This window comes from Pinus tabuliformis, chromosome 7, assembly GCF_031772625.1.
Source record: "Pinus tabuliformis cultivar Carrire ecotype Pingquan chromosome 7, CPIR1, whole genome shotgun sequence".
Classification (NCBI taxonomy): domain Eukaryota; kingdom Viridiplantae; phylum Streptophyta; class Pinopsida; order Pinales; family Pinaceae; genus Pinus; species Pinus tabuliformis.
This window is the reverse complement of record NC_142293.1, coordinates 625,150,596-625,172,318: the sequence shown is the minus strand read 5'-3', so window position 1 is coordinate 625,172,318 and position 21,723 is coordinate 625,150,596. Positions and strand designations below refer to the sequence as shown.

The following is a 21,723-nucleotide window of genomic DNA, read 5'->3' as shown; positions in this document are numbered from 1 at the left end:
CAAGACTATAAAAGGAAGCAGTTTGACCTCATTTGGACACACTCACTCACAAATTCGATATATCAAGGAAAGAGTTCAATTTGTAGCTGGGAAGTCGAGAAAAGGAGAGCAAAGCTCAGGAAGAAGCTGGGAGGCTGAAATATATTGTCTTTGCGCTCTATTTATCTCACACGTGCAAAAGTTTGGGATTTTATGGGTTGCAAAAATAGGCCGAAATTGCGGGATAGACTTGCTAGAGGACAAAGTGCAGAATCAGTAGTTGTAAGAGGGAAAACCCTTGTCCAGACCTCATTGATCTTGGGAGAGTTATCTTGCTCTAAGTAGGTCTCAAAAGGAGGTTGTATTAGGGTTGCCAAGAAGTTGCAAGGACCAAGTAGTTGGGCCAAAGTTGCAGGTCAAGTAGTTGTAGCTGGGAAACCGAAGTTGCAAGTCAAGTACTCATGTTGTTGCTGGCAGGTTGAAGTCATATGGAAGAAGCAAAGAGAGGACTTGAGGAAGGGCCAACTTGGTACTAGGAGAAGGACTTGGTCTAAGGATTGGGTCATTGTATCTCATTTGAAGCAAATTCTAAGAAGAGAAAAGTTTTCGGGTTTTCTCCTTGAAGGGGTTTTGCCTTGGATGAGAGCTTATATTTGTGTCCTCTTTTGTTGTTGTTGTTTCTTGATATTATTTGATGAAAATATATAACTAAAGAACATAAAGAAGATAACTAGAGATCCACAAGCAAGTATCAAGGATAAAGAAAATAATATATAATAGTTGCCACTTTACATTTTCTAACATAGATGACTTGTTTCTTATAGGTGTGGAGAAACTCATTGCACGGTGCACAGTGGAAATGGCAGTGGAGTTCAAGGTGAAGGACATTGGCATGATGCACTACTTCTTAGGTTTGGAGGTTTGGCAAAAACCAAGTGAGAGATGCCTAAGGCAAAGCAAGTATGCAATTGGGATGCTAAGGAGTTTTCAAATAGAGGACTGCAAACCTATGGCCCACACCCATGATCACCAAATTGAAAAAGGTGACAACTTCAAAATCATAATTGGTGATTGAAAAAGGTGACAACTTCAAAATCATAATTGGTGGATCCCATAATGTACAAGCAATTAATAAGTTTCATAATCCATTTGGTCAACAACAAGCTACATATATATTTTGCAATGAATACATTGAGTTTGTTCATGGTAGAGCCAACGCGAGAGCATTAGATAGAAGCAAAACATGTGCTCAGATATTTGAGGGGCACAGTGGATTATAGTCTAAGATATCTTGGAGATGGTGAAGTGAAGTTGCAGGGATATACAAACTCAAATTGGGAAGGCAGTGCAATAGGCAGTAAAAGCACCTCAGGTGTTGCTTTAACCTGGGATTTGTAGAGATATCCTTGGTTCAGCAAGGAGCAAACTTCCATGGCACTTATGTCAACAAAGGCAAAGTATATGGCAGCTAGTACAGCAAGTTGTGAGGCCATTTGGCTTCGAAAGTTGATTGCAGGTTTATTTGATCAAGAATAGGATCTCTCGACGATATATTGTGATAATCAGAGTTATATCAAACTCTTTGAGAATCCAATGTTTCATGACAAGTCCAAGCACATAGAGTCGCTTCATTCAAGACAATATTCAAAAATGAGCAGTGAAGCTCCTACATTTTCCCACCAATCAACAAGTAACTAATAATCTAAGGAAACACTTTGCAAAAGGGTAGTTAAATTGGTGCAGAATTGGTGCAGAATTCCTTCCCCACTAAGAGGGAGTTTAGAGAAATATAGCTCAAGCAAGAGTTTTTTACACAAGTTAGGTGTGAATGTACAAGAAGTAGTTCAAAAAAATTCTAATGACCACTTATTAAAAGTGGGAAATAATACCATCTTGCAATTTCACTTAATTAAATACAAGTGAAAGCCAAATTTCCTATATTCTCGTAGTCTTGTAAATCTAAATTAAATAATTTAGAGATTCTGAAATATTAGTGAGTTAAATTTGTTTTAATCTTAGGCATACACCTCATTATTGAGATGAGGTGGTTGCTAGCATTTAGGAGATTAATTTCTAAAATTTGGGAGATTAGTTACTAAGATGTAAGAAATTTGTTGCTAGGATCGAAGAGATTAGATATCTCTCTCACAGCATAAATAGGACAATATGAGAGAAGTTGAGACACGCCTATTTGTAAACCAAGAAGACTCAAGAGATCAATGGAGATCAATTGAGTAGATTCAAAGCACAAGAGAGGAGCTAAGGTTGAGAAGCAAAGCAAGCAAATTCCCAATTGTCCAACAAGCAAATTTATCTCAATAAGTCTATTAAATTTCCATGAAACTCTACAACTACTTAGATGAATATTGAAAATTGAGACTAGTTTACTTTCACCAAGATACAGAGTTTCTTAACAATTCATATGCAACAAACTAAAAACACAAGCCCAAATTGACAAACTTTTCTCAAGAAACCCAATAGGGAAAACCTGCTTACTTGATGTGGTTATTTTATTGATTATCCTCAGAGCAATTAAATCTATTACAAAGCAATTTGTCCCTTTGAGACCATACTTGTTCTCCTGCTGATCTAGCTTGGACTTGCCCTGCTAACCCTTGATCACGGCTCCTAAATCCTAGCGCACTCGTGATCTCGGATTAATTAGGACACAAGCTCTCTGCACTCTTCATAAACAAGGTTCTCTCACAACTTATGAACTTTGCCTTGTTAGAAACCTTTGTGCTCAAAACAATTGTGAAACAATACTGACGACCCAACTTGTTCTAACTAAACTTGATCTGCCAACCAATCATGTAGTCAAACTGATGAAGACTTCCACTTAACTGAAGCTCCAACTCTACGCATGAATTCGTGATGAGTATTCCCATAACTGGAATTACCTCACCACAACTGAAATCTCTCTCTTGAGGACAACTTGAGGTCTTCACCAGCTAAGGTACAAGCTAGAAGACCTTGATCGCTATATTTTCAACAAAGTCTAGATCTAATTTTTTGTGTATAATTGTAAACTAGGTGGAGGTTCCCCTATAAGCTAAGAATATTTAAATGAAAAATTGATTTGAGGGTGTAACTATTGGTGAATCTTGTTTATGCTTCCGTTGTTCATTTTTAGCTATACATTTGATTGTTACACGTTCAAAAATATTTATTTCTATGATTAACTATGATCTATAAATTGTTGTGGATATTGCATTGGATAGTTTGCCACAACAAATCTATTGGAATAAATCAAAATCTATATCATGAAGGGTTAATTCCTTTAGATTCCAAATATGTTATTATTATTTTTTGTTAAAATTCGATGTTCTGTGTTGTAACAATCACTTATTACAAAACTTCTTTATGTAGCAATATTAGTTAAGCAATTGTAGATAGAACATAAACCAAATGCACAATGGAAGATAGCCAAGAACAAAATGAGACATAAAGAATTTAGGTCCAATGACAAGGGCAAAACCCACAAGGGGAAAACCCAACCAAATACTTCTATTAAATATCAATTGTTCAGTAGACATACAAAGTACAGCGAGAGATCAAGAGAATGAATAAGTTCACCCAAATCTGAACAAGCTATAGCATGAAGATCATTGATAGCAACAGTGGTTGCAAACACCAAATCAACCTTCAATTTTTACTCTTACTCTCCAAGTCTCTCTTCCTCGCAATCTTCTTCAAGTCTCTCCAACTCTCTCTCTCTCAATTTTGATTCCTTCTTTCACAATGCACAAGTAGTGAGGGGATAAGATATGAGGCACACATATATAGGAGGAGAAACAAATTAATGCCATAAAGAAGGAGGCCATGCCTTAGAGTAACTCGTATGCCGAATAGGTAAGAGTAACTTAAGCCATTAAGGAGAGAGGCAACACATGCCTTCAATGGAGGAATCTCGCATGCCTTGAGGAGTCTAACTCATGCCCTTTTAGGCAGTGTAACTCATCCCATAAAGGAGAGAGGGTAATGAATGCCATTTAAGAAGAGATATGCATGCCTTTGTAACTTCTGCATTTAATAGGTGTAAGATATGTTTTAAAGAGTGTGTAAGAGGAATCTTTTATGACATGCCTTCAATGAGTGTGTAAGAGGAATATGCCAAGACTTTAATGAGAGAGCGAGAGAGAGAGAGTGACGTAGAGTCATGTGAGACATTAAGGAGAGAAGGGTGTGAAGTATGAAGGTAAGGTGACTTGAATTTCTTTTTGATAATAATACCATAATATCGTAAGGATAATAATAACAGTAATGATAATATTGATAATTAAGTCAAAATTGAACTATTAGGATTGATTAATGATAAGTTGAGCGATTTTCCATCAACTATACTTGATTACCAATTGATACAAGGTGATTTACTAGTTTTGGAAAGTCATACTTGAGATGCTAGACATGACTTTCTATTTTTAGAAAGTCGCTCCACAATTGTCATAAATGAATTTTATTTAAGGAAATTCATCCCTGAGCTGTCAATTTTCAACAATTCTTTTGTTTATGCATGCAATATATCAAATGTGGAAAATGGAGAACAGTGAAATACAAACACACCAATCACAATGAACATCGAGATATGCTTTGGGAAACCCTTTCGAGAGAAAACCTAGTTGAAAGGTGAGGTTGCTTTTCTCTCTTTTGTATGGAATGGAAATAATGCAAATACAAAAGAGAAAATGCTTTCCATTGAGTTAACTGAGACTTGTGGTACGTGGAGTGCTATAGAATACACTATTAGTAGAACTGGACCATTCATTGAACCAATAGAGTCCAAAAATGTGAATTAAATTAGAACTAGAAAAACCAAACCAAAAAACCAGTTGACCAAAAAATACATAAACATCAAAACTTTGAAAAAAACATATATATCCACGTGCATCCACATGAATCCAAACCAGTATACACAGATATGCAAAATTTTCATATATATAACAAGTAAGGGTGCATATAACCAAAATAGCACAAAGTGTGATCCATCTCTGAGCCAAAATTACATCAAAAAAGAGGACTCTAGTTGGCCTCTAGAGTCCAAAAAAGATCATTCTACAACAAATATCTACATATCATCAAAATCATTGCCTATATTGGGATCCTCGTCATCAATATCACCCTCTAAGCATTAAATAAGATAGGAAAAGCTTAACATATCAAATGGAGAATTTGCCTGAGTGATGGGTACATTTTTACTAGGGTCATGATAGAACAGTTCTACAATCGATTCCACCAACATCAGGGGATATAGAGGGCTTGATGCTCTTGATATGCTAATTCCATATGCTCATACGTGATAGACTCCTTTGAAATGTTGCAATACCCCAATCCTAAAATCTTGAAAAACAGTTAAGTCTGATGGATTTTTAGTGGAATCTAGAATTCTATTTTCTCCATACAAAATACAATGCGGTTGGAACCACTGTCAAGCATCCTGAAAAAATTAATGGTAATGTTAAAAATTTAAGTAAAAAGGATGAAAATTCATTTTCATCGTTTTACTTGAAGAATTAAACATTACCATTGATTACATAACATTAATAGGACCCTATGGTTGAGTATTAGGCTACCTTAGTTATTAATTATTGCTTTAAAAAAATAATTACATTCCAAAGGTCCTTAGTTGCATTTTAGGAAACCGGCCAATTCCATATGATGAAAAAACATTAGATCAGTTTCAAGTTTGTGGCAATGGTTCAGACTAATTTTCACTTTAAAATGGTCAGACTAGCCGATTCAATCTAGTCTAATCTGGTTCTTATAATGCTAACAAAAAGCAAACCCCCTTTATTTTGCTCTCTCTCTATCCACTCTCGACTACTCTACTCTATTATGGAACAAAATGCACTCGAATAGAATGGAATCCCATTTCCTCCTAGTGAACTAGTTACAACACAACCTGATAGTCATCTAGAAGTTAAGTTTGACTCCTTCAACTCTCAACTAAAGTTACAACTTTGACCTTTCTAGAGTCTTCTTCATAGTCTCTACATGGCTAGCCCCTTTTCCATGAATAACAGGGTTGGCATGGCATCCCCTAGAATCATGGTGGATAAAACAAGAAGGTCAACTTTCGAGTGGAATAACTATTGGATACAAACTTTATTTGATGTCTTTCTTCCGTTGTTGGAAAGGTTTGTAGGTGTAGAACAACACAAAGGGGCCTGACACAAGAAAGAGTATTTTAACTCCAGAAAATTTGTTTAATGCCTCAAACTACCTCTAGAAAGTTTCAGACCCCAATTCTCCAAACTAGGACTTGCCAATAAACATGGTCTTGTAAGTTGATTCCTCCAATTTTTACACTCTAAAACCATCACAAAGGATGACAAATAATATAATGATCCAATCCATATCAAGGTAAGTTCAAATATGATTTATTTAATTAAGAGAAACATAGGACAACAATCATCTAGGGCTTAAAATTTTACAATAGAAAATAACATATCCAAAACATAAGCTACAACTAGAAAGATGTGCAAATACATAATAAATCCAACATTTACAAGTATAAATGGACAAGTCATAACATATATCCACATAATTCATAAAAATCAAAGACTAATGAAATTGATAGAAAATCTCTACAACTATGATTATTGATTAATGACGTGGAAGCCAGCCTGACAATTAAAGTATTGACCTCTAGAGTGTCCAAGCTATTGCTCTCCTTTCCATAATATCTAGCCATAAGTTTATTTGCCCCTTTCTCTTTGAGATATTTATGCTTATTATTAAGATTGTAATCTCAAAAAAAAACCAATTTTATAACTTTATTTAGCACTTACTTCAATGTCATTCCTACTAGCATTTCAACTTGTCCTCTACCACTTTAAGGTTTTGCTTTAATCATTTTTTATGATTCCATATCTAAATCACTAACAATGTCTTTGGAAATCCACGTAGCCTATCAACATGTTGTATGAATAGTTTATAAAGTTCTAAGCCTTTGTTGGTGGCACCCATGGGAATAAAATAGACTTAGTCAATCAAATAAACAACAAAGAGTAAGCTTTTCCCTCACACCCGAGACATACATGTAATGAAGTCCACAATAATGGATTCCAATTTTTTATTGGGAATTGCAAAGGCCTGCAACAATTATAAACTTCTTACAAAGTTTGCTTTACTCTAATAAGTCTTCGGTGAACCAACAAATTTTCACATATGCTTTAAGACTCTTCCAAAGTTTGCAATACTTCTCATCTAACTAGAATATGCTCAAGAAGTACTTCGAGCTTTGTTTATCTATCCAAATAATTAAGTGTTGCCCCAATAAATATTGTTTGATTTATTCTACAATATACATAAAGGTCAACAATTATTTACAATAAATAGCTAATCAACTTCTAGCTTTCAAAGAATTCCCTCAAGAATGAAAAACAAGGGAGTACGAGATGGAGTTCACACTAAGAGTTTTTGGCACATCTATGGTTTTTACCCATTCAATGATGGTGTGCCATGGATTGGAGTTGCAGAGCCCAGCAATCTTTTAGGTGATAGTAGATGGGTGTATAAGTTTTTGCCTATGGCGGAATAGCCAACTCCTTGTTGGAACTTGCATATGGCCTACAAAGGCATGACACTGCCTAGTCTTGCAAAAACCTCCGAGGTTCAAGATTGTTATGAGGCTAAAGCCAAGGAATGAATATTGACAAATGGTCCTAAATCTATTTCATTGGTTTGTATTTGGTACTTTTAAGGGGGTCACTATGGGAAAGCCTAATAGGACTGATATTCGATTACCCTCCCCCTCCTGCTCAGGACTCACACGCTTGCTTAGCATCAAGGGAGTCGAGACCCCCAGAAGATCTATCGCTTGTGCACAAGTAGGGACGGTTTTTCAAAGAGATCACATCCACTCCAATAAGTCTAAGAAGAATGAACCACAATAAGAGTTGGAACAGGAAATCTTCCAAATATTTATAAAAAACATAAAAGTGAAGTCCTCCCTATTTTGGATAGGCAGCTCAGACTCAGTCAAAAACATGAAGCAGTGCATAAAGAACAAGTTGGGCATCCCTAAAAAAAGCAATGCCTGCTATTTGAAGGGAAGATGCTTCTGGACTTTTCCCAGATTAAACACTACTGCATCACAAGCAACTCAACCATAGTCTTGAACTAGAGGATGGAAGGAGGAATTCTAGGACCCAAGATATCTAGCAGATCAACCTCTACAAGGATGCGGTGCAAGGAAAGGCTTTCCCTACCTGTAAATCAACCTAAATACAACCTTGGACCCTACATTGTTAAACAATTGAAACAAACGCCTTCCATGGAGGTCAAACTTCCCGAGGTAAACCACCCTTTCTTTGCTCCAATCTAAGGCTATAATATGTAGGCTCAATGGCTTCTGGTCTAAATTTTATGCTTTAAAGTTTACACTAGTCAGTCTATTCTTCCCGGACCCCCAACTGTGATATCTATTTATGCTCTAAAGGTTTTTTTATTGTCCAATTTGATACTCAAAAAGATTTGGAGAAAGTTCTACATGAGGGGCCCTAGTTTTGGGGAAGAGTTGGGCTCTTCATCACTCCTTTATTTCCATATTTTGATGCCATAAAAATGGTGGTCTCAACAACATCAATATGTTTTAGGCTACCAAATCTCCCCCTCCCTTTCTAGCATCATAAGGTTCTAGAGGAAATTGGAAACGCACTGGGAATTCAAAAAGAAGGACCATGAAAGAACAAAGAAAGGTCTATTTACCTTCGCCAAAATATGTGTAAAAATGGACCTCAGCCAAGATCTACCTAATCACATTCAAATGAAACATAAAAACGTCCAATGGAACCAAGAATTAGATTATGAGAACACGGCATTCAGATGTCATATATGCTATCAAACAGGTCACCTACAAAACATGTGTCCATGGGCAAAAAAGTCCCCAAAAAAGAAAAAGGGTCAAGCCCACAAACCAAAAGGATGGCAACCCTCAAATCCCCTCAACCTCCTCCAAGTCATGTTTTATTTTAGGATCTTCCATCCAACCATATGAGTGCTAGTTGTAGGTGACATCTAAAACCCTCTTTTCGGTAGCCCTGTATCAACCCATCCAGATGTTGTTCAAAAATAAAAAAATGAACATCAAATCAAAGTTACCTTTTGTGATGGTCTTTCATCATGACATCTTGTTTCCTTGCAACATCAACATCCTGCACATTCATAAACATATCTCCAAGACTTCACATGTCAAGGGTCTCCTTTCTTTACAAACCTTAGCATGGTTTTCTTCTATGTGGAGATGTCATGATCAATTCTTCTAGTCATCGAATGTTGACTTCCTTTTTCTTACATGACTATAGTTGCATCTTTCATAAACTCGTCTTTCTTTCTTCACAAATTGCTTCCCAAGAACTTTCCATCCATAGTTCCTTCATCTTTGTCAACTACCTCATATTCCATATGAGAACATATCATGTTGATTTCATCTTGTCAATAAGTGAACCATGCTTTCATCCATCTTTCCAAAGAAAGAGATCTTTTCTTTGATCATGCTCATGAGGTGGAGCATTCACCCATGTTAACTGCAACTTTTCTTTGATCATGCTCATAAGGTGGAGCATTTACCCATGTTATATGCAACTATATGATGACATGACTTAATCTATCAAATATATACATACCTCTTTTCTCCTTTTCGTCATCTAGACTTCCTTTGACAACTTCCTTTCCTTGATTGAAAGTACTTCAACCATCTTGACATGTTGCACTCCTTTGTCACCATACCATCATCCTTCTAAACAATGGATTCCACACAAGGTGAAATGATCAGCAAGACACTTGCTTCTTCCAAGAGAGGTGAACCTTCTAATGAAGATTCCAACAAAGGATCTTGATTATCCTCATCCTGCAAATGCTCCTTCCTAATGATGATGATGCATGATGAACTCTATGCTAGATGACTTTATTCTACCCATAAGTACTACTTATGATTTCAATGAGGTTACCAAGAGCTACTTCCTTTTTCTAATGACTACTACAACCATGTAGACTTCTACTTCAATTATCCTTTCAACGATGTCATGAGCTCTTGCTTCAATCGTATGATACCATCTCCTACTGTGATGCATCTTATCATACTTCCAGTGCTTTCTATTATGACAGTTATCTTACACAAACTGAAAAGAACTAAGTGGAGGAAATTATCTCATTCATAGTAGAGATCTTTCACTTCGTCCTTCGATTTCTTTTTCTCAAGTTCTTCCACTTCTTTGGTGATATGGGCTTCATTCCTTTTCTTGTTGTCCGTCTTGAGTTTAGGACAATTTCTCTTATAGTGCCCATATTGCTGACAACCATAGCATTGGATCATTGACATATCAATCTTCTTCTTTTTCTGAGGACCAAACTTCCCAAACTTTCCTTTTCTTTTAGCCATGGTAGCAAATGCTTGAACTTGTTCACTTGGTCCTACATTACTTTTTGCTTTTAACCTAGTTTCTTCAATCTTACACAATGACTAGAGTTCACTGAATAGGGTGGCTTTCTTCTTTCCATAGATTCTTGATACGAAGTTGCCCCGTTCATCAGGTAGTGCATTGAGCACCACGGTGGTCATTTCTTTATCAAACATTATTTCCCCCAACTCTTGCAGTTGGTCTCGTATTTCTGACACTCTCATAAAGTATGAGGCTATTCCTTCTTCCTTTGATATCTTCATCTTGTAGAGCTCGGTTCTCAATGATATTACTTCTCCTGCAGTACTTATGGAGAATAATTCTACCAATTTGTCATAGATGTCTTTTGACTTTTCCAATTTCACTACATATGGAATGAGAGAATCCTTGATTGATTCTATAAGGATTCTTTGAGCCCTTATTTCCCCCTTCATGTATTTTGCTAGAGCTTGAGCTTCTTCTTTTGGCGGTTCGAGAATTAAACCCTTAACATGATCAATGACTTCATTTTCTAGGAGGATCAAATTTGTCCTCTTTTTCCATGCAAGATAGTTTGTTGACCCAACCAATTTGTTGCTTTCTTTGCAAAATAAAGTCATTTTGATAGCAGATTCAAACATAAATAAAGAGATACTTACTTGTCAAGTGAAGATGCTTCCTGATGGTGTTATCTTCAACTTGATGCCTTTCTTGGTAATGTGGATGATAAAAGATGTCTTCCTTCAAAAGTGATCCTTCAAAGAGAGGGAGATCACCTTGATTCTTTGATGATGATGATAACGCCTCTTCTTGCTTCCCTTAGATGTAGAGACTTCAAGATGCTTCAATGTGTAGTCCTTCTTTGAGTGGAGGTAGGGTCCTTGAGATCTTCTTTGTGAGCTTCTTAAGAATGCTTCAAGTGTAAAACCTTTCTTTGGATGAGCTAGGGTTTTGAGGTCTTCTCTTTGAGATGTGATGATCCTTGAAATATGATGAATGGTCCACCTTGATGATCCTTAGATTGTTTTGGTCCTTAAGTATCCCTTCTTGATGGTTCGATGTCCTCTTTGAAACCTTGACCTTTCTTGATACTCCTTCTGATGGTCCTTCTCCAAACTGCCTTTCCTTGATGTAGTCACCCTAGCTCTGATACCATGTTGAGAAATCTAGGGGCAACAAGTTAGGTGATTTCTCTTACTTTGATAACTACTTGTGATGTATTTTGACTTATCTTGATTAGTTTCTTCTTCAACTTGATTATTATTGTGTTCTTATCATCAAACAGCTACCAAACAATAATAACAAGAGGACACGAGATATAGGCGATCAGCCAAGGCCAAAACATCTCCAGTAGAGAGGAAACCCACAAGAATTCTTCTCTTCTTATAGAACTTCAATTGAGGAATTCCAAGACCTATGACCCTTGACCGAGACCCTCCAAGACCAAGTCAAATCTCTCCTTATTGACAAGCTTACCTTTCAACAATTCCTCAACAACTTTTGCAATTTCGACCTCCAACAAATTCTTCTGCAACTTCGACGCCCTAGCAAATTCTTCTACAACTTCATCCTCGAGCAGTTTCTTCTGCAATTTCAAACTCCCAGCAAATTCTTCAGCAAAAACCCTAGTCTTTGCTCGTGTGGAAAATGATGATAAACTTTTCTTTCCTCTTTGTTTGAGTTGATTCTCTCTCCCTCTTTGTTTGAGTTGATTCTCTCTCCCAGAGAACTCAACTTGTAAAGTGACCTTCTTGATGCCCTAACTCTACTTTTGCAACTCGACCTTTTTATGCTGCAACAAATGCCCTGATTCCTTCGCACAAAGAAAACTCAGCTTGCAAAGTGACCTTCTTGATGCCCTAACTCGACTTCTGCAACTCGACCTTTTATGCTACAACAGATGCCCTAATTCCTTTGCAAGTCTGGAGAGTAATTGCCCAAAACAAATCCAGAAATCTTGCTTTTCTTTCCTTCTCTTCGTCCTCTTTTGCTTCGCACTACTTTCTCTTTCTTGTGAGTGGTGAGTGAGAGTGTTCCAAATGAGGTCAAGGTCCCCTTTATATAGGCTTCTCACTCATGCTAGGAGGTCAATTTGACATTTCTCCTAGGCCGACATGTCACCTTGTGTAGGCCAACTTGAACTTTGTATCATGACGAGGGCTTGGAGGGTCTTTTGACTCAACTTTGACTTAAATAAATTATCTTTACAATATATAACATGCCCAAGAAGGGTCTTTCATACATGAAAATCACTTTCTTGACTTGTAGACTCAATGACAAGCCCTAGAAGCTCTCAATGGGAGCTTGAACTATAAAATAAATTTCCTTGAGCATGAAATCCATGCCTCAAGAATAACAATAATAAAATTATTTTTCTCAATACATCAAATACATAAAATCATGATTACATGTCATTATGAAGACCAAACCTACTTACATATTTTCAACATGAAAACTCTTAATTGTGTCACAAACTTTGGTGTTGACCTAAAAAAGGTCTAAAACATAGTTTGAATGGCTTTAATTCCATCTATATTGAATGTCACCACCACTAAATTAAAGAGGACCCTTTCTTAACACTACATGAGCCATATCTAGTCACAAATGGACTATTTTGACTATCTCAATCTTTTAATAGCATAGACCCACTAACCTTCAATGTAATATGCACCTCAAGGTTATAAAGTCAAGGTCGTGTATTTTGAGTTCCAATATTTGATTTATCAAACATTTGCAAAGGCTTAAAGGCGAGATAGACATACTCAAGCTTCCCAAATTTGAGGCGCACATTAAATGTAGGATCAGATGGGTATGTGCTAGTGCACATCTAATGTGGGATTACAAGGCTATGTGCTAATGCCCACACTAAATGCACCCAAAAAGTTATTGTTATATACAAAGACAAACAAAAAGTTGATGGGTTGCCCCCACCCACACCTAGACTAGAGAATGCACCTTTCTTATGTCAATACATTAACTTGAAATACTTATTAGGAGGAAAATTGACGAATAGGAACCCCAATTCTAAGTCAAGGATATGTTCTTTCCCCTATCTAGTGGGTAGCCCTGTGAGATAGGTCCTTAAATACAGCTCTAGAAACTCCTCAACCAATCACTACACTTCCTTCTATCTTGTTGGTTTATGCTTTTACCTTAGTATGCAAGTCCTTCATGAAGCGCCTCTGTGGAAACTAGAAATACTTCAAAAATCAAACATAACTTACACATAGCAAGTTGCTTGGCCACTTTGTGCATTTAAAATAGTATATTTGCACCACCTTACAACCCTCTAACTATTATTAGTTGTTCTCAAATTCTATGTACAAATTCACTAAAGGTCTTCGACCATTACTCCCCTTGTTACTGCATTAGCCATACCAAGTATACGATATAAAATTAAAAATCAAAAATCAAATATCTGGACATTGGCAAATAAATACTCTAAAAAATCTAAGAGTTGAGAGAGAAATATAAACTTTATAATAATATGCAAAATAGTTGACAATAAAGAGCACTGAATTTTTGTAGAAATAATCCCCCACCAAAAACCTTTGATGATATTAATTATGTTTCAAAAATGAAAAAAAAAACTTTATTTAGAAGGTGGAAATACCACTCGGGTCAAACACTCTCTAAGAGGAGTATGGACATTGCAGTTAGTAGGTTTTCATAATTTGCCAACCAATCGCAACAAAACATGCTCAGCTATAGCCTATAAGGCTTAAAGGCCAATTTAAAGCATAGTTATCAGAACAAACCGGTCATTGAACCGATAGACCCCTCGAACCAGGAATCGGTGAAAACTAGACAAAAACCGATTAAAAAAATCGAACCAAAAAAAGGGTCAACCAAAAACACATAAAATATTCAATTTTTAAAGAAAACATATATATTCAAAAAATCGGACCAAAAAAACGGTCAACCAATAACACATAAAATATTCAATTTTTAAAGAAAAACATATATATTCAAAAAACCAGACCAAAAAAAGGTCAACCAAAAACACATAAAATATTCAATTTTTAAAGAAAAACATATATATTCATGTGCATCCATATGAATCCAAACCATTTATACACAAATAAGCAAAATTTCTCATTTATATAGCATGTAAGGGTGCACATAACCAAAATAGCACAGAGTGCAATCCATCTCTAAACCGAAAATACATCAGCAAACAAGCTCCACATGGCCTCTAACATCCAAAAAAAAAACTATGTTATAACAAATACCTACATATCATCAAAATCATTGCCTATTGGGATCTTCATCATCAATATCACCCTATAACAGTTAAAATAAGATAGAAAAAACATAGCATGTCAAGTCAAGATTTTGTTTGAGTGATGAGTACAATTTTTAGTAGGCTCGTGATAAGAGTTGTTCGACAACCAATGCCACTAACATCAAGATATATAGAGGGCTTGGTGCTCTTTACTAAATACTAGTTCCATACCCTCGTACATGACAAAAGCCAATGTAGCATTGCAATCCCCCCAATCCTGAAATCCTAGAAAAGTGTCAAGTCTGCTAGATTTTGAGTGAGATCTAAAACTCTACTTTCTCCATATGAAATCCAATGAGGTCCACTCTCAAACACCCGGAGCCATTTCATGGTAATGTTAAAAATTTAAGTAAAAGTGATAAATTTAAGACTTTAACATTACCATGAATAGCATAGCATTAGTAGAGCAATATAGTCAAATATTAGGCTTCCCCTGTCATAAAACATTGTCTTTTTGAAGAAAAAAATTGTGTTAAAAGGGTCCTTGGCAACAATGTACGAAACCGGATAGTTCAGTACCGAACCGGCCAGTTCAATGAAAAAAGGCCGATTCGATACCGAAATGGCCGATTTTGTACAAGAATCGAACAGTTTAGGACACCTGTTCAAACCGATTCTCGCCTCAAACCGGTTGGACCGGCCGATTCAGACCAGTGTTTTTAAAACCTTTTTTAAAAACCGGTTACCGGTCTAACCGGCCGGTTAGCAAGGCCGCCGATCTAAACCGGCCAAAAAACCCGGTTGGAAAGGCAATTTCTCCAATTTTTGGCCCTAACCGGTGAAAAGGCCGGTTTAGGACGGAACCGGCCGGTTTTAGGCATGCCCACCATAACTTGCAAAAAGCGGATTTCTGACTGTGGTTTAGGGGTTTTGGGGGGGAACTAAGGGTGTTTTCCCTCCAAAAACACCCTCTCCAAGCTATAAGAGGCCCCTCTCACTCTCATTTGTCTCACACAACTGATTTGGAGTGTTTGTGAGTTTGTTTGTGAGCTTGGAGAGTGTTGAGTTTTTGCTGAAGTAGTCATCTTGGAGTTGGAGTTGGAGCTATTTTGGAGATAGTGTGTAGCTGTCAGTGGAGTTGCCATCTTCAAGAGGAGGCTAAGGAAGCTAGTTTGCATTTCCAGGTAAGGATTTGCACTTGAAAATTCCTTATTTGACTGTTGTCCATGAATTAATTTTTTTTTTGTGTTATAAACTTCTCACTTCTATGATCTACCATCCAAGGAGTCATCATGCCTCCAAAAGCTAGAGATATTGCATGGGCTCATTGTGATATGATTGATGGCAAAATGATCTGCAAATATTGCCAAAAATCCATTCAAGGAGGGGGTATTAACAGGTTCAAGCAACACTTGGCTGGGATAGGAGGCCATGTAAAGCCATGTGGAGCACCAAATGAAATAATAGGGCATATTAGGGCAGAATACCTTCAGAAGTTTGAGACTCAAGTCACTAAACCAATAGAGAAGTTTGTGACTGCAAAGTTTGGGAGTCGAGACTCAACCAACTGAGTTTGATCATGATGACTGAGACTCATGAGAATTTTCAACTTCAAGTGATAATGTTGATCACTATTATAGTATTACTATTATCATATATGTAGAGTCTAGATTGAAGTCTTGTAGTAGGCCACTGGCCCCATAGTTTGTAGGCTTTGTTTTTGCACTCTAGAGGCCATTTAGAGCCTCATTGCTTATGTATTTTGTCGATGATATGTATTGCACTCGGTGCCATTTTGATATATTCACCTTTACATGGTATATAAATGAGCAATCTTTGCATATTTTGTCTCTATTGGCTTGGAATCATGGTTTTAAATCTTAAAAATAGTTTTTTTCATTAAAAAATAATTATTTAATGTATTTTTCTAAAACCGGTTCGTTTAGACCAAACCAGTCCCGGTTTAGACCGGTTCCGGTCGGTAAACCGGTTCATTAGGTGGACCGGTCCGGTCATCGGTTCCAGTTTTAAAAACATTGGTTCAGACCAGTTTGGTCCAGTCTTGATAACACTGATTTAAAGTGATTATTTTGGTTTAAGCCCATTTATCTCTTGCATGTGGGACAAATAATTTACCCAATAAAATTTATTCTATTAATTTTTTAAATAAAAGTTCTAAAGTTTTCTTACTCTAAAGGTTGCCATAGAGCCTTAGATCCCTCTTAAACCCTATGCTAGCTTGACTTGTGTGTAGACAAGCTGATTTCTTAACCTGAAATCCATGTGGCTTAACCAACATTAGATACATCAACTGATTCTCAAACAAGCAGAATACCAAAATGCATTGTCGTCAATCAAGATGTTATCTTATGTAGCAACATACACCTAACGTGATGGTAACCTATGTCTATACACCCCTATCATACTCCAACCAAACCTTTTTCTTGTTCATTTGATCCTCTAAAAGATGTGATAAATTTTAGTTTGTGGGACAGCTACATCTTTGTATTCATATATCTGCTATCTAAATAGGACTGTAAATTGTACCCCAAAACTTAAAATCCTTCAAAGTCTTGCCCTGATTCTAAGAAAATTATATAATATTGATTCTTTTGAGCCCATTATGCACCATCAAATTGACCCTTTTTTCTATTAATTCTTTTCTGAACAGCCATAGGAATTTAATCAAATCTGATTTGCTCATGCCTTCAGAGAAAGGAACCAGACAGCAGATGCCTTATCGAATGATGCTTTAGAGCTTTAGTGTGCAAAGTGGATTATCCTGGAAACTTTTGGTGGCCATACCTGTTAAGCTGATCATTTTCCTTTTACTTAATCTCTATGTATCAGTCTGAGACTTTGACCTGTAAAGTCCTTTCGAGGACTTCTTTATTTGTAATATGATGGTACTCTGTCACGACTTTGCTGAAAGGACTTTTAGCTTTTTTCAACGCTGAACTAAATGATGTCTCTATGTATCAGTCTGAGATTTTGATCTGTAAAGTCCTTTCGAGGACTTCTTTATTTGTAATATGATGGTACTCTGTCACGACTTTGCTGAAAGGACTTTTAGCTTTTGTTCAACGCTGAACTAAACGATGTATACCTCTATGTGATTAGTGGAAGATAACGGAAGAGATATGTCAACAGTTTATAAGCTGGTTCTCTTTTTTCATGACTTGAGAAAGGAGTTTTACTTGTTGTGCCCAATAGAGTGAGCTTGTGAAAATGTCAACAGATATCCTATGAGATGTAATTTTATACATCCCCAACAGGATAGCCACTGACCAGACAGGAAATTCAAAAACTCCATACTGTTGGAAACAAGAGATTATGCATGTTGTTTGGCTAATAATATCATGGGCCTGACCAGAGAGTAAAACCTAATACTGCTCGAAACAAGAGGTTGTGCATGTTGCTTGGGTACTTAAATGCTGACCACACCAAAGCATATACTATGAACATAGGCTGTTCAAGACAAGAATAGACTATCTAGCTAAATAAGATCTTCATTATTCAAGGAAAACCAGGAACCCTTGCCTATTGTGTAAACAAAGGGCAATGTCAGCATTTCACATTCATTTCATTTACCGCGGATGCTAAGTGGTCTCCTAGAAATTAGGGAGAATCAAAGCTACAGGGATGGACTGTATGGCTAAAAGCCCCAAAATCAAGACATGTATATTTTCTAAATAGAAGCAAGTTTAAAAATGGTGATAGATGATAATGGAGCTCAACAAAAATGGTTAGCACCACCATAGAGAAGCAATTGATTCTCTATTAGCAAAAAAACGTGATCAAGAGTCTAGACATTGGAATACCTATTGTTGACAACTCGTCAAATAATATCTGAAAAATTAAGTTTGAAGCAATAGCTTCAGGGAATGATCTCGTGTGCATAGCCAACCCAGTTATAATCTACAGCCATAAAGGTTCAACCAACTTTATACTATTACTACAGCAATACCATTAGGACCAACTTTCACAGATGGAAAGCAAACGATAATCATAGGTCCATCAACCAAAGGCAGTGGAGGCCAAAATTCTTGGTGGACTACGAATAAATCTATAAGATCTGAAAAAGTCCAATGTCTACCATATCCCACCCCCTATGATCCACAGTGCATCTAATTACAAACACATTCATCACTGATACATATAGAGACAAGATATGATAATTTTCTGTGCAGCACATAATTTTCTGTGGAGCACCACATTACTACAGCAATACCATTAGGACCAACTTTCACAGATGGAAAGCAAACGATAATCATAGGTCCATCAACCAAAGGCAGTGGAGGCCAAAATTCTTGGTGGACTACGAATAAATCTATAAGATCTGAAAAAGTCCAATGTCTACCATATCCCACCCCCTATGATCCACAGTGCATCTAATTACATACACATTCATCACTGATACATATAGAGACAAGATATGATAATTTTCTGTGCACATATAACTGGATCAAAGCCCACTCCTGTATCATTCAAACAAGCCAATTGGGTTTAGCTCAGGTGGTTGGGAGAAATGTTGTTATCAAGCCTACCCAAGTTCAAATCCTGCATGGACGCATTGAGCTCGGAATGAGTATTTCTTGCAATAGCTTTGAGCCTTGTTGTCTAAGCAGTTCCTCGAGGATCAAAATATGTATATCCTGCATATGAAATATAAAGATATTTCTCATGGAAAAAAAAGAGATAAGATAACTTAATTAATGTCCAAAAAATGACCCGGTCGATCAGACTTAAAAGTACAGCCAGTGTAAATACCTAAGAGAGCCAACAAGATGTCTGTAAAAGTAGTTATAAAAGTGCAGTTAACCTTCCACAGTAGTCTTGGGCCACTGTTGGCTCAAACATGGCATGCAAGCTCTGGATCTAGGTGGACTCAAGCTCTAGATGTAGATGTGCTGAGGTGATCCACACACATTCGTCCATCTCTGCACTCAAATCTCCAGAATCAACTGCCACTGTGTGACTTAAGAAGTGGAATAGATGGCTTAACAGGGAAATGCTTTCGCAAGGAAGGACATATCGTAAATACAAGTTCCATGTGAAAAAGATGGATAAAGGTGGAGGCTGCTGATTGGCATCTGTTCAAATTGTAGCATGGGATGACAGATTGTTTCACTTGCAGGCCACTCCAAGTGACTTCCAACACCACCGTAAAAAAGAGTGGCTGTATCAGGTGAAGTCAACTTTTTGAAATGGCCTCACGGTGCATTGAAGGTTGTGGTGTAAGGTCTATTGTGGCTGCTAGTAGAAAACTGCACGAAAAAGGGTTGAGGATTTGTCGATGGGAAAAGACAACACAACACGGCGAAGGGTTGTGTTTTCCCTAGTAAGGTTTAGTGACGGTTCGGTGGGGATGTACTTTTGTTTGTAGATTCTCTTTTTGAGGGTGTTTCAATCTCCTGTTTCCTTTTCTGGTGACTTAGCCTTAGCTATCACATTTTCAGTGAGCTCATAATACTCCTTCGCATGACACCCCGTAGTTTTGTAAAGGGATAATGTTCGGTTGTGAATCTATGTTTCTCCTAAGCATGGACTTCGGACTTTTGCCAGAGGAAGTCTTGTAGCAGTCCAATTCATAAGTTTCAAGCTCTAGCATCAGGTTTCCCGTGACTGCAGCCCAATTTTCTTGATATGCTCCTATATCCGTCTATGTACCTTGTTGGTTTTATAATGAAAATAAGCTTCATGATTCAAGAGGAAACACAAAAACAGAGAGATACGTGTACATATATGCATAGCCGTTAGCGTAAGCAGTTTAATGGTGTCCCAAAATGGGGCTTTGGGGTTTGAAATCTGATTGACAATTTTCCATTTAATTACCTGTGTGGTCAACCTATATTGTTTTGAGCTAGTCATAAAGATCCACTGAAACAGCATGGTTTTAAAAAATTCACAAGTTCTGTCTAGCGATGTCACTGAGAACTTAATTTTCTGAGATCATCTGATATGGAAACAGGAGTCCTGAAACATGACCCATACTGAATACCTTTATGACTCCATGGAAATTGAATCTCTGACTATTTTAGAACCAATTCACCCCAAAAGAATCAAAAATAAAAGGTACCACCAAAACCCATATGACGCGATCTAGTATAAAACAACCCACGAAAAAAGCCGAGCAAAATTTCCAGCGAAATAATCAATTATTTTCCCCAAAGGTAACCGAATCGATTTAACCCACATATTTCAGAGGAAGTAAATAAAAAGTATGCATCCGCATGGCAAAGAGTTAGTGTGCAGTACTACTCACTTTCAGTATCCAGCTCTATCACCTTCGTCTTGGCACCCAAGCTACTAAACAGTTGTTTGACCTGTGTACAATAGGGGCAGTATGTCTTGCTGCAGCAAGAACCCAAAAGAGAAAAAAACAATCCATATCACAATCCCTGCCAGAACGCCATTAAGTTAATGCACAATAAACTACAAGGAAATGCGGGATTGAAGGAAGAACCTGAAAACCACAACAGAATTAGAGGAAACGATCTCCTTCGCTTTAGCCATCGCCATTTCTATAATCTTAGGATTCTTGCTGACCGATAAGCCCATAAAATTGATGCACTGCTTCGCTATCCCTGGCCTTAAAAAGAAGAAGAGAGCGGGGCAAAAATATCCGAGGCAAATAGGAAACTCGTACGGGCCTTACTTTCCTTGCCTTCCACGTCTCTGCGTGACACAGTATAAGGCGATAGAATTGCATTGACTGGGATTATTGGTGGATTTAATTTAATGGAAATGGCCTGAATTCACAGTAAAGTTTAAACGTATATTCATGGAAAAATGATTCCTTGTAAGATTTCATTATCATTAAAATATTTTTATCATTAACCTTTACTTTTAATTTTTTTTATAAAATTTAAATTTTATAATAATATAATTTAAAAATAAAAAATAATACATAGATGGGAATGTTGACCAATCTATTAAATATTAAAAATGGATAATAATAATAATATTGTGGAGTATATGACGATCACATATTTTAGATGAATAAAAATATCAGAAAGTTTAGTGTTGTAAGAAATATTTTGAAATTGTTTTTTTTCTTTTACAGATCTCTGCGATTCGTGACTGCCTTCTCCCACCGGATTCGGCCCCTGCAGATCTGGGCGCGGTCAGTGTGATTGC

At 36.9% G+C, this 21,723-nt stretch overlaps 1 protein-coding gene across 1 annotated transcript in view; it reads right to left on the bottom strand.

Annotated features, from left to right (window-relative positions):
- Positions 1 to 21,232, bottom strand: part of LOC149248991 (glutaredoxin-like) — a 54,566-nt gene extending 33,334 nt beyond the window's left edge. The window contains exons 1-2 of the mRNA XM_089458594.1: positions 21,050 to 21,232; positions 20,849 to 20,937 (exon numbers count right to left, since the gene is read on the bottom strand). Of these exons, the coding sequence (XP_089314720.1) occupies positions 20,849 to 20,937; positions 21,050 to 21,144 (184 nt within the window). The 5' untranslated portion in view covers positions 21,145 to 21,232. The remainder of the gene's footprint in view (positions 1 to 20,848; positions 20,938 to 21,049) is intronic.
- Between the last annotated feature and the right edge of the window lie 491 nt (positions 21,233 to 21,723).